Genomic DNA, 17012 nt, shown 5'->3' with positions numbered 1-17012 from the left:
TGAGGGCATTCATGACCACTGCGGCGAGGGCGGGCAAGTTGCATTCCCTTCAAATGAGGACATCTGAGATGTACGGAGCAGAATGACACATCCTGGGAGCAGATGTGGTGGATGTGAAGGAATTGGGAATAGGGGATAGCATTTTTGCAGGAAGATGGATGGGAGGAGGTGTATTCTTGGTAGCTGTGGGAATCGGTGGGCTTGAAATGGATATTGGATTCGAGGTGGTTGCCTGAGATGTAGACTGAGAGTTCCAGGAAGGTGAGGGAGTTGTTAGAGATGGTCCAGGTGAACTTAAGGTTGGGGTGGACGGTTTGGTTGAAGTGGATGAACTGTTCAAGCTCCTCGTGGGACCACGAGGCAGCGCCGATGCAGCCATCAATGTAATGGAGTACAGATTGTTGCACATAACCTACAAAGACACAGGCACAGGTTGGGCCCATGCAGGTACACGTGGCCACGCTGTTTGTCTGTAGGAAGTGGGAGGAATTGACAGAGAAGTTGTTGAGGGGGAGGACAAGTTTGGCTAAGCGGATGAGGGTGTCAGTGCAGGAGGAATCGTCAGGCCTGTGGGACAGGCAGAAGAGAAGGCCCTTTAGGAAATCTACATGGGGAATGCAGCAACATTTCCACCATGCACAGCCTTTGCATTTTAAAGAATAATGTACTCTTCCTCAGGTGAGGAGCTTAGAATTAGAACAACACGGAGGCAACCATTTCTGTAAATTCAGTGGAAGGGTCACCCGACCTGACACATTAACTTTGTTTTCCCCTTCAAGATGCTGCCGGAACTGTTGAGCTTTTCCAGCAACTTTGTTTTTGTTCCTTTAAATTATGACTCCTTTCTTTGCTCCGCAGGACGCATTTTGACACTGTTGCTTCCCTAATTAATCATGTTGAAACCATGTGACTTAACGCAGTAGCCTCCAGTCGTACTAAAAATGTGCAGTTTAATGACGTCCTTTTGTCATTGGGCTGAGTACTCGCTTCATCATCAGTAATACTGGACAGACTTGCTCACTGTCATCCATTACTCTTCACATGATTTGGCATCACCATTTGTTTTATTGATGCTTACAGTGAATTGTTTGCTTAAAAGGTAACATGAGCGTGCTTGTGAACTTCTCTCTGAACTTGGAGAGAGTTGCTACATAAATAAATGTGTTTGTGCAGCAGTTTATATCACGGAGCATATATGCAACACATTGGAATATAGACTTAGAATTTTTATCGAACAATGGATCGAATGTATTAAAATATACAAAAAGGTAGCACAGCCACAGCAGGATGAAACCACTGGATATTGTGAAGAGTAAAATAATAGACTTTCTTCTGCTCTCCATCTCTGGGTCAGAAGAATTCTGTCCTTTGCTCTGATCCTGCAGTCTCTTACGAGCCTGACTGGCCACTAAAATTTGCCTGACTGTCAAAGCGTTTATCAAAAGAATTAAAGCAAATGGGAGCATTGGAGTTAAGATCTTTTCAAAGCGTTTGAATCCTATCCATATGGGATCGTCATAATATGCTCCATTGTTCACGCAGAGCCACTCGACATTGTTAAAGATTTGGTAAGATTCAAACCGGAAGTAGGTGGGAATGTTTTTGAAACAGGTCAGAATGCCTGTTGTTGATAGAACTGCTGTTGCAATTTTCTTGGTGCAATATTTCATTTTCAACTTCTGGCAACAAATGGCAACAAATCGATCAAAAGTAAAAGTGACGGTGAACCAGACAGAACAATCAGCGGTAGCGCGGCGCAGCACAGAGGTAATTTTACAGACAGCGGTCATATCCAAGAAATTGACAGGGAAATAATATTCATTGATCCGGTAGAGTGTGACCTCAAGGATAACATACAGTAGATCCGCTGTTGCCATGGCAACGAGGTAACAAGCGGTGCATGAGGAAATTCCACATTTTCCTCTGAATAAAATCACAAGTGCCAGTGAATTCACTGTGAGAGAATGAAGGGAAAGGAGATGCGAAATTACATTTAAAAAGTCATTCACATTTTCTCAAGACAGACCAGTGAACACAAACAAATCAGCTGGAGAGGGTCCAGAAGAGATTTACAAGGATGTTGCCTGGGATAGAAGGTTTGAGTTGTGAACAAAGGCTGTGTAGGCTGGGATTGATTTCATTGGAGGCTGGGAGGTGGAGAGATGAACTGCTGAAATTTTGTAAAATAATGAGAGTTCCAGATAGAGTTGATGGTTATTGTCTTTTCTCCAAGATGGGGAATTTTCAGATGAGGGAGCACAAAACGTGCATTGGCTCTGGCACTCAGTAAACTCACATTTTTTTAGGTGAGAGGAGAGATTTTTTTTAAAAAAAGGACATTGAGGTTTTTTTCGACACAGATGGTTGTTCAAGTGTGGAATGATTTTCCAGAGGAAGTGGCGGATGTACAGTTACAATGTGAAAAAGATATCTGGTTGGATATATGAATGGGAAGGACATGGGCCAGGAGCAAACAGGTGGGAATATTTCAGTTTGGGATTTTGTTTGGGATGGACTTCGTGGAACAAAGGGACCTGTTTTAGTGCTGTATGAATCTATGTCTCTATGACTTCAACTGGCCACTGAGGTATCGTGTTCAGAGTTGTATGGGTTATGCGGGGGGGGGGGGGGGGTGGATCTGGGTGGGATGCTTCAAGGGGCAGTGTGGACTTGCTGTGATGAAGGGCCTTTTGCCACACTGCAGAGAATCTAATCTAATCGAATCACATACAGATCAGGATAAAGATCTATTTTAACGGACATCAGTCAGAAGGGTGCAGCAGACTCCTGTCCAGAAGCAGGTGAGTGCTTTAATAGCCCAATGAGGAATTGTGTGTCTGAAGCTGGAGCAGTGCAAGCTTGGAGTAGACCATCTGCTCCTCCAGCTGCAATTTGTACCATTTCGTTTTGCGCTGCAATGTGCATCACCTGCAAAGAAATACCTACAAACTCATCAGACTCACCTTCTGATTTGTCCATCTGTCCTTCACACGTCACCTTTCGTGGTGTTCCCTCCTGTGGATTAGCCTGACTCACCCTGACTTCAAACTCGAGCCATAAATCCCCAGCCATGCAAACCAGCCAAAGCTTGTTGATACTTTGCAAATCAATCTTTTTTTTTATTTTCCCACTTCTGAATTAGCCTCAGCAATGAGCCAAGTGTTTGTGATCGATTAATGAACAGAAAATCGGGTAGATTTCCCTGTATTCCTTCATAATGTTTGACACCCAAATTCCAATGGACCTGTGTCTCTGTGACGAGAGCCCAGTGTACGTGAGGGTGGATGCGAGAGGAGAGCTCTATAGCTCTGTTCCCACTGCTCCATATATCACCAGGTGAAAACGAACCACACAAGAATACACCTTACTTCACACAAAATGATATGTGAATCAGGTTCATCAGCAAACACAGTTGTTTGTTTATGAACAGGAATAAAATTGTATATCAAGTATAACGTCACTGACAAACATGGAATTCCGGGAGGTAGAGGAGTAAACGTTTATCCCAATTAAAATTGCCAAAAGACTCCTTCTGTCTCTCTCTCTCCCGTTCCCTAAAATAGCAGAGAACAAAACAGGCTTCCTGCAGAGATGGAAAAATTCCAAAACAACAGGTGTTCTTTGACCAATGGGTTATTTGAGAAGATCGAATGCAAAAGTTTTGGATATTTCAGAGTCACTGGACGTGCGTTGGAACATGTGTAGTCCTGTCACCAAACATGCACCTTTCCCAATGAAGCCTTGTGCGCACAGATTTTCTGAAAATACAATACCTTGATGCTCTTCCAGTCTCTTTCAAAACAAGGAATAGGTTTCAGTCTGAAATGATGTTGTGCTTTTTTTTTTGGTTATTGAATTAAGTGAGTCACTGTTCAAAACATACTGGTTCATGCAACCTCAATCGTTCCAGACACTTTAATCAACCTGCACAGAGATGTGAGATACAGGTCGGGAATTTGAACCCGGGCATGATTTTGCTCAGGGTCAGTACAGTACCATCGCACCACAAGAACCTTACCCCGAGCAATCACAGACACTTACCAGGCAAACCGATTACAGCAATTGCAACATAGAATATATTCCTCACCAACTGAATTGGTCGATACATTTTCTGACTGGAAAGATCAATCACTTTGTGTTGCTCGTAATGTCTCTGATTCAGAAAAAAGATAAAGGCCCTTACTTTATAGCCTACAGGAGCTGCCACGGGATACTGTGTTTGCAAAATTTTCCAGTTGTTTGTTTTCCAAAAGGCTCACAAACAGAGATTACGACAGTCAAGTTAACTCTCCAGTGATGGAAAATATTTCACAATTTGTTTTGGAGAGTTCTGCAGCTCTCCTGAGATGAAGAATTTCAGTTGAGTGACTCTTAGGCTCAAAAATATCACAAAATATTCCCACCCAGCATTTTGCCACAGGGTCTGTACTGACTGGTTCAGATCTCTGGAAGAGCAGCTCAACTTGTCTCAGTCAGCAGCCCCAGTTCAACTATCACTCCACTATTTCCCTCAGCCAGTTCAGGAGTAATGTGTACAGTTCCAGACACCCTGGTATAGAAATGATATTATTAAGCTGCAGAGGATTCATAAGAGAATTACCAGGATGTTGCCAGGAGTGTAAGGTTTCAGTCAGATGGAGAGTCTGGATTGGCTCGAACTGTTTTCAATGGAGCATAAGCAGTTAAGAGGTGACCTGAGAAAGAATTATAAAATCATAGTGAGTATAAATGATGTGAACGGCAGGGCCCTTTTCCCTTGACTGGGGGATTTCAAGACTGGGGAACATATCTTTAAGGTCACATGAGAATGATTTAAAAAAGACACAAGGTCAATATGTTTGCAGAGGGAGTGCTTGTGTGCAGAATGAAGTTGGAAAGAAAATGATGATTGTGGGTTCAGTTGCCAACTTTAAAAGACATTTAGACAAGTACATGAATCAGAAATGTTTGGAGAGGCTGGAGCCAAGGGCAGACAGATTGGATTAGCTCAGTTTGGGATTATGGCCAGCATAGACTGGTTGGACTGAAAGGTCTGTTTCCATACTGTATGACTCTATGAACCAATGATTTAGATGTTTACTCGATGCCTACAGATTAAATCTTGCTTACTTACAATCCGAGACCATTCATTTCAGATTCTAACCGCTGCCCAGTCAAAGGAATGTTTTGTATCAGAAGACGCTTTCATTCATACAATTGTGGTTCAATGTCTGCATGAAAAGCCCAGTTGGAAAATTTCATGTTTTAGAAATATCACCACATCAATCTCCCATACTTGATAACAGTACAAACCAGCTCTCCATTTCACAAAACGCAGGCCCACTCATTCAAAAATTGACCTGAATGAAACCTCTGTGACATCATCCCTGAGTACCGTCAAAAGTAATTGTTCAGGAGCTTCCCTCGGTATTTATAGTGGTTGAATTGACTGGTTCACAAGCCTCAGGTCTTTGGGCACATGTGACATGACATCAGAGATATATTTGAAAGAAGGCAAAGGATTCCCTTTCCCTTTTTGTCCTCACACTGGTGCTGGTGTGGCCCATTTGGTGGTATTTACACTCAAATGTGGTGTGCCCAATGGGCCAGTGCTTCCCATTTTGAACAAAATGCTGCAATGTATTCCACGTCTGGGAAACAAGGAGCATAACAAGGTAGAATTCAGCACTCATTTGGAGAGGGAGGAACTTGGGTGAGAAATAACAGAGTTAAACTTAAAGGAACGATTGATGACTCTTGGTGTGTACCTGATGGAGTTTAGAAAGATCAGACAGAATCTGCTTGAAATGTACAGAATACTGAGAGGCCTGGACAGAGTGGACGTGGAGAAGATGTTTCCACCAGTAGGAGAAATTAGGACCTGCCTGTACAGCCTCAGAGCTAAGATGCAACCCTTTAGAACTGACAAGAGGAGGGATTTCTTCAGCCAGAGAGTGGTGAATCTGTGGAAGTCATTACCATAGAAGGCTGTGGAGACCAAGTCTTTGAGATTTATAGGATGGAGCTGGATTACCATTCGGACACGAGGCTTTGTTCTTTTGTGTCTGTTTGATTGTGAGTTAAATTTCTCCCATTAATGTGGTGTACATATGGATTTTATTTTAGCACCCGACACCTTGGGTTCAAGATAGAAAGATGGAAACTGGGAGCAGTAGTCAGCCCTTCAACCATTGGAAAATTGCCATTTGATATGATCATGGGTGATCCATTAAAGCATACTCCCAATTTCTCTGCATACCTGTTGATGACTTCAATGTCTAAATGGAATCAAACTCTTTCTTGAACTTAATTCCTCTCAAATGTCCATGTCTCCACCTTTCTCATCCAATCTCTCTCTCTTTCTTAGCCAGAATTAACCCAGTCTGCTCATCTCTCTCATGCCTTGTCATTCTGTCCTGACCCATCCTTCAGTCTCCTTCATCCAACCTGTCTCTCATTTTGTCAATCCATCTTGCCCAGTCTTTCTCACCCCATCTCTGTCCCTCTCCAACCCAAACTCTCCCTTCTGCTCTCCATTTCTCTCTCATACATCAGTCTCTCACAGACTGTGTCACCATCTCTTACACCCAATCTGTCTTTCACTCTGTCTCTCTCTATCTCCTCCGACACCTCAGACTCTTTCCCATGTACTCGCCTTCTTCCTTTCTTTCTGTCTTTCTATCTACCTACCTACCAACAAATCTATCACCCTCACTAAGCCAAGTGAGGTCGGCGGGCACCACTGGAGTGAAGGCAATTGCATAGCCTCACTGAGGACATATCCTGAACAGAGGGAATCTAGGTCAACCCACATCAAAACCCGAAAACAAAACCAAGCCTCAGCGAAATGGTTGACATTTTCTTCAGGATCTGGGCTGGCAAGCCATCGTCGGTGGTTCAGGTATGCGGTCTTGAGAAAAAAGAGAGTCGCCCAAGGCCTGAATTGAGTAAGACAATGTTGGCCAGTAAACAGGACAGTCCACACCCTGGAAAACCCATTCCTATTTGTCATGGAACAATTAAATTGCTCTGCAACATCCAAGTCAGAACAAATTGAAATAAAAATCTGATGAAATGATCATCCAGTTCTAATGGAGGTTGTCGCTGGTGTGGCCATGTCAGTGATTGCAGAACCAGTCCTTCACAAAATTTGCTGAGTACTGAAACCCTTAAGATGACATAAACTGACACCTAGACAGAGAATCTGTACTGGAGAAACTTTACAGGTTCAGGGTACAACTTCGGTTCCAGTCACTTATGAAAAGCGGTTTGTTGAAGTTACATTGATTGCAGTAAAAGACACGGACCCAGCACTGATGAGGCAAAATTGATTGAGAAAGATTCTCGTTGGTTGGCCCCATGTTCTTTGATGAGCAAATGGCTGCGTCAGTGAAGTCCTAATTAATTCTCTGGATGTGTTTCAGGAAAGTCAAAGGACTATCAAAGGAGCCAATGTCACCCTATATCAATCCCACGGGTTTGAAAGGCCTGCTCAGTGCCTTTTATCTTGCAGGGACAAGTAGAGGAAGAAATCTGGAGGCGGGAATGTGAATAAATTATCAAACGAGTGCAGTTTGCAGAGTGGGCAGCCCTGGTCGTGCCGATTGTGGAGCCCAAAGGGACAGGCTTCTGTGTTCAGCAAGCTCTCCCTTGAATTGAATCAAAATGGTTTTCATTGTTCATCATTCTTGTTTAAGCTTACAATGTAACGTTTCATCTGCTGCTTTAACCACCATAGTATGAAAAAGCTTCTATTAACAGGACAGTTACCTGCCTCAATGGCGAATATTTTTTTCATTTGAAACGCAGTCTTGTCAACTACATCGCGTCATAGAGTCCCCACAGTGTGGAAGCAGGCGATTCAACACATTGAGTCCACACCAACCCTCCAAACAACACAACCACCCAGACCCACCCCTATCCCTGCAACCCTGCATTTCCTCTGGATAATCCAATTCGCCTGCACATCCACAGACATGATGGGCAATTTAGCATGGCCAGACTATGAAAAACAGCGCATTTTTCAACTGTGGGAGGGATCACCTGAAGGAAATCCACGCAGAAACAGAGAGAATGTACAAACTCCACACAGACAGCCTGGAATCTAACATGGGTCCCTGGCCTCAGGGGCAGCAGTGCCAACCCACAGGGAGCAAAGTACTTAATTTTCAAACCTACCACAAAAATTAAATGAACACCCAAATGCACTAATCCGAGAGTCAAACGCTGAAGTCAATAATTTCAGAATGTAAAAAAGTGCACACATTTCACGAAAATACAACACAAACTGATTTGTCCACTTTAACAAAAAAACACAGAAGAAAGTCCAAAATCTCACATGTATTCACGCCATTAGAGCTGTCACTCAACCTTTCCAAATCCCTCAGAAGTTTCTTTCATTGCATTATCCTCGCATCACAGATTTCCCTCTCAGGTACGAGCTTGGAGATTGTCAAAAAGCAAGCTGAGATAAGAATTGACAACTGATTGGATGCTTGATACGAAAGGTGTGCCTGATTCTGGGGAGGGACTGAATTCTGCCAGTGATGATGGAGCGGGGATTTGGCTGCAATCGCTCACTTTGTGTGCATTTTTCTGTCTGATTGTGTGGAAACAGCAAAACCCATGAAACAAATCTTAATGGAGAAAGTTCAGTTCAACTGGTATTTAAGATACAATTGCGGAGCAGGAAAATCTGTGAATCACCAGCCAACCAGCCACATCCCACAAGCAATTCTGGTGAAGCCAAACTCATTCCATCCTTTTTTGAATTTGACACGTGGCATTTTGTTTCAACATTTACTTTTGAATTCTCTTTCCACTGTAGTTAATTTACTTGTAGTTGTGATTCTTCCCTGTGAAAAGTGCAGTCTCTCCAACTGCACCGTGCACGACTTGGTGACCATGACCACAATGTATCTGCTGTCTACGATCACAAATATCATCCAGAAACAAATTATTTCTTCATATGCTTCACAAGACTCTTTCCTGGATCTCAAACTCCCTGCTTCTACTCTATATATGAACCTCAATATATAGTCAACAATGTGTCCTTAAATGCCAGCTTCAGGAAAGCAAATGGGCTGAGCCACTGCAGAGTGAGTTTGACTTATTGAACAAGTTTATAGCCCCTTTGCTCCCATTTTTGTTAAATCTGCTGATCAACACACTGACAGTCAAGCACATTGTAATAGTTAGTCAAGCCCACAAGAGACTGAGGTGCCAGAATAAAGGAGGGAAGCACAGCCATCCAGAGATAGAGAATAGAATGAAGTCAATTATTTTACTCTTCACTATTTCCGGCAACTTTTGTACTTCTATGGAATGGCTAAATCATAATTTTCATACATTACAGTGTTAGAAGAGGTTATATAAGTGAAGCCTTCAGAATATGGTGATATATTGCATTTATTCTGTGGAATGTTAGTTCTTATACAAATGCTTTTATTTGTTTGGCAACACAATCCAAGCTTAGGCATCTGATCAATCTCTGGCTGCACCACTTGCTTGACTAGTGCAGAAATACAAAAAAAAGAGAATCAGCCAAGAGGCGGGTGGTATTATTTCCAATCCATAAGTGCCATCCACATCACTGACACTGAGCGAAGATACACGGCCTGAGAATGGTGGGGCGGGGTGTTGGGAGAGAGACATTTGAGTTGGAGCACCCGCTGAAAGACTAGATAGGAAACAGCATGTGTGGTCTACTCCCCATATGGTGGAAGTAGATTGATTCACATCGTCTTCACTCAATTGGGAAAGTGCTCTGCCTCTTTGTACCCAATTACACTGAGGGTGGGGTGGGGATCTTCACAAATATTAATAGTTGAATCAAAACATACAAATTCCACACATCACCTGTTGGTTGGCAGCAAATTCACAGAAATCTCTGACAATTTGCCTGTGCTTTCCAAGAATTAAAATTTATTGCTGATTAGTAAATGCAAATCACAAGTAAACTGTCAATGTACGGGTCGACAGATAACATTCTAATTCTGTCTTATGAAGCCAGCACAAAGATTCAGACACAACTTCCCAAACAATAAAGAACGGAGAGGATGGTCTGTAGTGGGAAAATGATGTTACGGCGAAAGGAAAGTGTGCAGTGGGCAAGTGATTTTCCATAGATAAGAAGGTCTGCAGTGGGTAAATGATGTTACAGAGACAGAAAGGTCTGCAGTGGGTAAATGACGTTACAGAGACAGAAAGGTCTGCAGTGGGTAAATGATGCTACAGCGATAGGAAGGTATGCAGTGGGCAAATGATGTTACAGAGACAGGAAGGTCTGCAGTGGGTATGTGAGGTTACAGAGGTTGGAAGGTCTGCAGTGGGTAAATGAAGTTACAGAAGTAGGAAGGTCTGCAGTGGGTAAATGATGTTACAGTGACAGGAAAGCCTGCAGTGGGTATATGATGTTACAGAGATACGGAGGGCTGCAGTGACTGAACAATGTTACAGATATAGGGATGTCTGAATTGAGTGAATGATCTTCCAGATATGGTAGTCCTGCAGTGACGCAGTGATGTTCCAGAGAGAGGGAGGACTGGGTCACGGAGTGTCATTACAGAAATAGGGACAGCTGCAGTGACCGAATGATATTGCAGAGACTGGGAGAGCTGCCGAAAATGAAAGATGATACTTGTAGAGGGAGGACTGCATCGACTGAATGAGACAGTGAGGTCTTCAGTGACTGAATCATGTTACAGAGATCGGGTGGCCTGTAGTGAGTGAATGATGACACAGAGCTAGGAAGGGCTGCAGTGAATGACCGATGTTTCAGCCATCGGGGCAGCTGCAGTTACAGAGGCGGGTTCGGTCGCAGAGACTGAATGATGTTACAAAGATAGGGGTGTGGCCTTTGACTGAATAATGTTACAGTGAGAGGATGGGCTTCAATGACAGACCGATGTTACAGGGAGAGGGCCGGAAGTGAATGATGGCACAGAGATAGTGATGTCTCAGTGAGTGAATGATGTTACAGAGATCGAAAAGGCGGAATTGACTCTTTTAGACGTTGCAGGGACAGGGGAGTGAATGATCTGATCGATGGAGGGAGTCTACATTGACTGAACGATGTGACTGAAGTCGAGGGGGCTATATTAACACACAGTGTTAAGGGGATTTGGAGGGACGCAGTCTGTGGACGATTTTAGAGACTGGGATGCTGCAGTGACTGTATGACGTTTTGGAAATTAGTTTGGCTGCAGTGACTTAATGATGTTATCGAGATAGTGAGTGTTACAGAGATTCAATGATATGACAGAGATAGTGACGACGCATTGAATGGTTTTGCGGAGTTACAGACCTAACGCTGACTGCAGTGAGTGAATGATGTTCCAGAGATCGGCTGGTCTGCAGTCAGTCAATGACTTTTCAGAAATAGAAAGGTCTGCAGAGAGTGAGCGATATTACAGAAAGAGCGAGAGCAGCAAGGAGTGAATGATGTTACACTTGTTCGGACGTCTGCAGTGATGGGACGATATGACAGAGGTAGGGAGGTCTGCAGTGACTGGACGATATGACAGAGGTAGGGAGGTCGGCAGTGACTGGACGATATGACAGAGGTAGGGAGGTCTGCAGTGACTGGACGATATGACAGAGGTAGGGAGTTCTGCAGTGACTGGAAGATACTGTCGAGATACGGAGTCCTGCATGTATTAAATGATGTTCCAGAGTTCATGACGGCCCAGGGACTGAATGATTTTGCAGATTTCTGGAGGGCTGCAGTGAGTGACTGATATTAGGTGATAGAGAGGCCTGTGGTTTATAAAATATGATGCATAGATAGCGAGGACTGCAGGAAGTAACTGCTGTTACAGAGATAAGAATTGCAGGAAGTGACTGACATTCCATAGGTAGGGAGAGCTGCAGTGAACGAGCGACATTACCGACATAGTAAGGGCTCATGTGGCTGAATGATCTGACAGATATTTTGCAGAGACAGAAGGCTTTCAACGACGGAATCAAATGACGGGGGTGGAGGGCGGGTGAACTGCAGTGAGTGAACACTGTTACAGAGATAATGAGGTCAGCAATGACTGAATGATGTTCCAGAGATTGGGATGCCTACAGTGAGTGAATGATGTTTCAGAGACAGAGAGCACCTGCAGGTGCTAAATGATGTCACAGAGATAAGAGTTGCAGAAAGTGACTGATATGACAGAGACAGGAAGAGCAGCACTGACTGATCTGTGTTATAATGAGCGTGACAGCTTCCAGAGGTGAAGGACTTTGCAGATACAGGGAGGACAGCAGTAAATGAACGACGTTGCAGAAAGAGCGAGAGCTGCAGTCAGTGAATGATGTTGCTGAGACTCGGACAGTTGTGGGAAATGAATGATGTTACAGAGATAGAAATGGCTTCAGTTAATGAATAGTGTTTTAATGATACGAACAGTTGCCAGAAGTGAACAATTTTATGGAGAAAGGGAGAGCTGCAGTGACTGAATGATATGACAGAGATAGAGAGGGCTACATTGGATCAGTGTTGTGAAGGAGATTTGGAGAGCTGCAGTTTGTGAATAATATTGCAGTGATAGGGACCGCTGTATTGGGTGCATTATACTTCAGAGACAGGGAGGCCGCAGTGACTGTACAATGTTATAGGGATAGGTTTGACTGCAGTGACTGAATGATCCTAGACAGGTAGAGAGTGCTGCCAGCATTAAATGACATTTCAGAGATGGTGAGGGCCCAGTGGCTGAAAGATTTTGCAGAGTGAGGGAGGGGTTCAGTGACGAATGATGGTACATGTATAGTGAGGATTGCAGGAAGTGAATGATATCAGAGAGAAAGCAAGGGCTGGAGTGTTTGAATTATGTTACAGAGATAGGCAGGGCTGCCATGAGTTAAATATGCGACAGAAATGGGAACGTCTGCAATGTTTGAATGATGAAACGGAGTTCGGGAGAGCTGCAGTGACTGAATGATATTATAGAGACATGCAATGCTGCAATGACTGCATGATGTGACAGAGAAGAGAGACATCCAGTGAGTGAGTGATGTTACAGACATAGGGAGGGCTGCAGTGAGTGAATGGTGATGCAGGGTTAGGTCGGGCTACATTGTGTGAATGATGTTACACAGATTGGGAGGTCTGCAGTGACCGAATGATGATGCAGAGTTAGGTAGGGCTGCATTGAGTGAATGATGTTACAGAGATCAGGAGGTCTGTGGTGAGTGGATGATATTTCGAGATAGTGAGCGCTGCAGGGATTAATTGATATTCTAGATATAGTGAGTGCCCAGTGGCTGGATCATTTTGCAGACTTAGGGAGGACTACATTGAGTGAATGATTTTAAAGAGATATGGAGGCCATCAGTTCCCGAATTGTGTTGCAACGACATGGAGGGCTGCAGAGAATGATCGATTTACAAGGGAGAGGGAGGGGGAGTCAATTAAATTTTATCGTGTTGCAGAAAATATCATTTCCCTTGTCTTGCCATTTTCTTTTATGAGTTATTCTTGGAAATGGTTTCTTTATCAGATCACAGTCAGATATTGGCCATCTGTAAGTATTTCATATTTAAGATGACTTGCGGATGAGTGTATCTTGATTCCCAACATGTGTGGGACTCATTCCTTCATCCATTGCGGTATTTTGCAGGCGATGTGGTGCACATTAATATGAGGCACTTTGAGGCATTGTGTCAAAATCCATCTGATAATCCAAATAGACCATATCCTCTGCTTCGCCGCACGAACTCTGCCTGGAATACATTCTGGAGATCTACTCAGACCTCCCCTTCACAATTCCGCGCTGCCTGTGCTGAATCAAAGGTTTTTCTACTTGCCAAATAATCATTGGGTTTGGACTAAATCGATCACCTTCCCGACTTCCGAGGTTGGGTTTACAGGTCATGCATTTTACACTGTTGTACTCCCTCCTAGTTAAAACAATACTAAGGGCGTAATTTCTTCCCTGCCGTTTCTTTCGTTCCTGCGATTTCCATCTCTTTCTCTTCATGGAATTGACTCACACGAGTGTTTCTTGATCTATTTTGCTGACCATTGTGGGAGCATCAGCGAACATCCTTTCCTCTGATATCATGGTGGATACAGTGTAAATGGTTCGGCCTGGTTCACGACACTGTGGAATTCCTGCAGAGATATCGTGGAGCTGGGTTAACCACCCTCTTGGTCAAATACAACCAACTTTCATTGTCTTCCATAACGCTCCAAATCGAGGAAACACTGTCCCCAAATTGCATTGCCTCCGGTTCTGCGTTGAGCCATTTTTCTGCAAATTACCAAATGTCTCGGTGGTGTCAAGGCCACTCAACCTTACCTTTTCCACAGTGTTTGTAATTCAGTGATAATTAGAGGAAAACATACCATGACAATCTTACTTGAAGTATTCTCACAAATTCGCACTTTTCCACCAGGCGCAGACATTGCTCTTCTAAGAATAATATCCTCTTCCTGATGTGAGGAAAGAATCAGACCAACGTAGGAGGACATTTCCCGTGAATTGTGCCTCCCATCCTGCTCCGGAGGACACTCTGTGACGCTTTTCATACCTCGTTTCTTCATAGTCACCCAATGGTCTTTTGTGTAACTAAAAACGTGCTGTTTATTCCATCTGTTGTCTGTAGGAACCTTTTATTGTTGTTGCATCCATTTCGTCTCAACTAATGTTAGACATAATTGCTCCTGCAGAACCTTTCCTTTCGGGTATTCATCCAGCAATCACTATTATCTATTACCGTTGCCATGATGTGGAATTACCATTTGTTTTATTGATGCTTACAATGAATAATTTGCTTACAAGGAATCATCAAGGAGTTTGCGAATTTTTCTCTGAACTTGGAGAATGTTGCTAGGTAAATAAATGTGTTTGTGCAGCAATTTACATCCCGGAGCATACTTGCAACACACAGGAATATATCTGCAGAAGCGCAACTCAATAACAGGCCAACAGTATTAAAATACTTCAAACGGGAACAAAACCAAAGAAGGATGAATCTACCGGATATCACGAAGAGAAAAATGATAGACTTTCTCCTGCTCTCCATTTCTGTGGAACAATGATCCTGCCTCTTGCTTTGATCCTTCGGTCGCTTCCGGGCCAGACTTTCCACTAAAATGCGCCTGACTGTCAGAATATTAACCAACCAAATTTAAGCAAATGAGTGCATTGGAGTTAAGACATTTTCAAACATCATTTATCCTATTCGTTGGGATTTTCATAGTATGCTTCAGTATTCGTGGAGGACCAATCAACATTGTTATAGATTCTGAAAACTTCATACCTGAAGAAAGTGGTCATGTGTTTTTTGCAAAAAAGAGCAGAGTGCTTGTTGTTGCTGGAACTGCTGTTGCAGTTTTCTTGGTGCAATATTTGGTTTTCAACTTCTGGCAACAAATGACAACAAATGGATCAGAGGAAAACGTGACAGTGATGCAAACAGAACAATCTGTTGCTGCATCACCAGGACAGAGTTAATACTACACAAAGGCGTGATGTTCAGGAATGATCCTGGGAATTAACAATAACTGAATCGCCACAAGATGACAGAATGATAGTGAGCAGCAGATCTGCAATTGCCATGGCCACCAGGTATTGAGGAATGCATTCAGAGAGACCATACTTTCCGCGACACAAGATTTTTATTCCTAGTCAGTTAACTGTAACAAATAGAAACGGGTTCAGAGGTTGAGCATTCTTGGTCAGTCATTTTGAGTGCTTGGTTCAAACTGGATGGAGAAAAAGTTCCAAGGTTAAACTTGTCTGTTGACTTGTTATGAGAGGATAATAAATTAAAACAATTTGTAATATTGACCCAAACCATTTCCAATGAAATCACCCACTCCTGGGTTGATAGTGTTAAGCACAGAGATTGAGATTCACTGCCAGAAGTGGGCAAGCCATTCAACCCTGTGCCCTACGTTTAGAAGTTCAATGATAAAGTAGCATAGAACATAGAACATAGAACATAGAACAGTACAGCACAGAACAGGCCCTTCAGCCCACGTTGTTGTGCCGACCATTGATCCTCATGTTTGCACCCTCAAATTTCTGTGACCATATGCATGTCCAGCAGTCTCTTAAATGACCCAAAATGACATTGCTTCCACAACTGCTCAACGCATTCCATGCTCTCACAGCACTCTGTGTAAAGAACCCGCCTCTGACATCCCCTCTATACTTTCCTCCAACCAGCTTAAACTATGACCCCTCGTGTTAGCCATTTCTGCCCCGGGAAATAGTCTCTGGCTATCAACTCTATCTCTGCCTCTCATTATCTTGTATAATATGAGCCACCCAGGATCAACTCCCCATACAATGATCAGTCAGTGGCAGGGAAAACCCCAGAAGAATGAGGAGAATGCAAATTTGTAATCAGAGGGCTGCAATGTAGGACTGATGAGCAGAAGCAGTTTTACCCAGATACAGTCACAGAGTCATACAGCCAGAAACAGACCCAACTTGTCCATTTTGGCCAGCTTTCCGAAAGTGAGCTCATCCCATTTTCCTGCCTGTGGCCTGTTTCCCTCTAAACCTTCCCATTCATGTACACATCCTGATGCTGCTGAAGTGTTCCTATTGTTCCAGTCTGCACCACTTCCTCTGGCAGCTCGTCCCATACATGCACCTCCCTCTGGTGAACAAGTTGCCCGTCAGGTCCCCTTTGAATCTTTCCCCTCTCATGTTGAACCTACGCCCTCTAGTGTTGAACTGCATAACCCAGAAAAAAATAGACTTTGCCTGTTCATCTTTTCTGTGCCCTTCATTGTTTCATACACCTCGACAAACACACCCCTCTGACTTAAACGTTGCAGGGGAAAAATACCCCAGCCTATCCAGCCTCTCCTTGTGACTCAAACCATCAATTCTCAGTCACATCCATGGAAATCTTGTTTGCATCCTTTTCAGTGTAGTAACATTAAACCAAAAGTGATTTAAAACAAAAGTGGTGGAGGCTGGTACAATATTTGTTCAGCCACAAATTGCATTCACAAGCCCATGTACACTGACTGATTCAGGGAAACATGGCAATCACCTTCTCTTCAACACCCTGTCTACCTGTGA

General features: G+C 43.4%; 1 protein-coding gene across 1 annotated transcript; it reads right to left on the bottom strand.

Moving 5' to 3' along the window:
• Nucleotides 1-1064: 1064 nt before the first annotated feature.
• Nucleotides 1065-14512, bottom strand: LOC132207517 (probable G-protein coupled receptor 139). The gene is made up of 3 exons (XM_059643372.1): nucleotides 14315-14512; nucleotides 4042-4153; nucleotides 1065-1954 (listed from the first exon to the last, which is right to left on the bottom strand). Exons 1-3 carry the CDS (start codon nucleotides 14510-14512, stop codon nucleotides 1065-1067), a joined length of 1200 nt encoding a protein of 399 aa, XP_059499355.1.
• Between the last annotated feature and the right edge of the window lie 2500 nt (nucleotides 14513-17012).

The sequence above is a fragment of the Stegostoma tigrinum genome, chromosome X (genome assembly GCF_030684315.1).
Source record: "Stegostoma tigrinum isolate sSteTig4 chromosome X, sSteTig4.hap1, whole genome shotgun sequence".
In the NCBI taxonomy this organism is placed as follows: Eukaryota; Metazoa; Chordata; class Chondrichthyes; order Orectolobiformes; family Stegostomatidae; genus Stegostoma; species Stegostoma tigrinum.
Note: the sequence above shows the minus strand (reverse complement) of the source record. Positions and strands in the feature narration are given on the sequence as shown.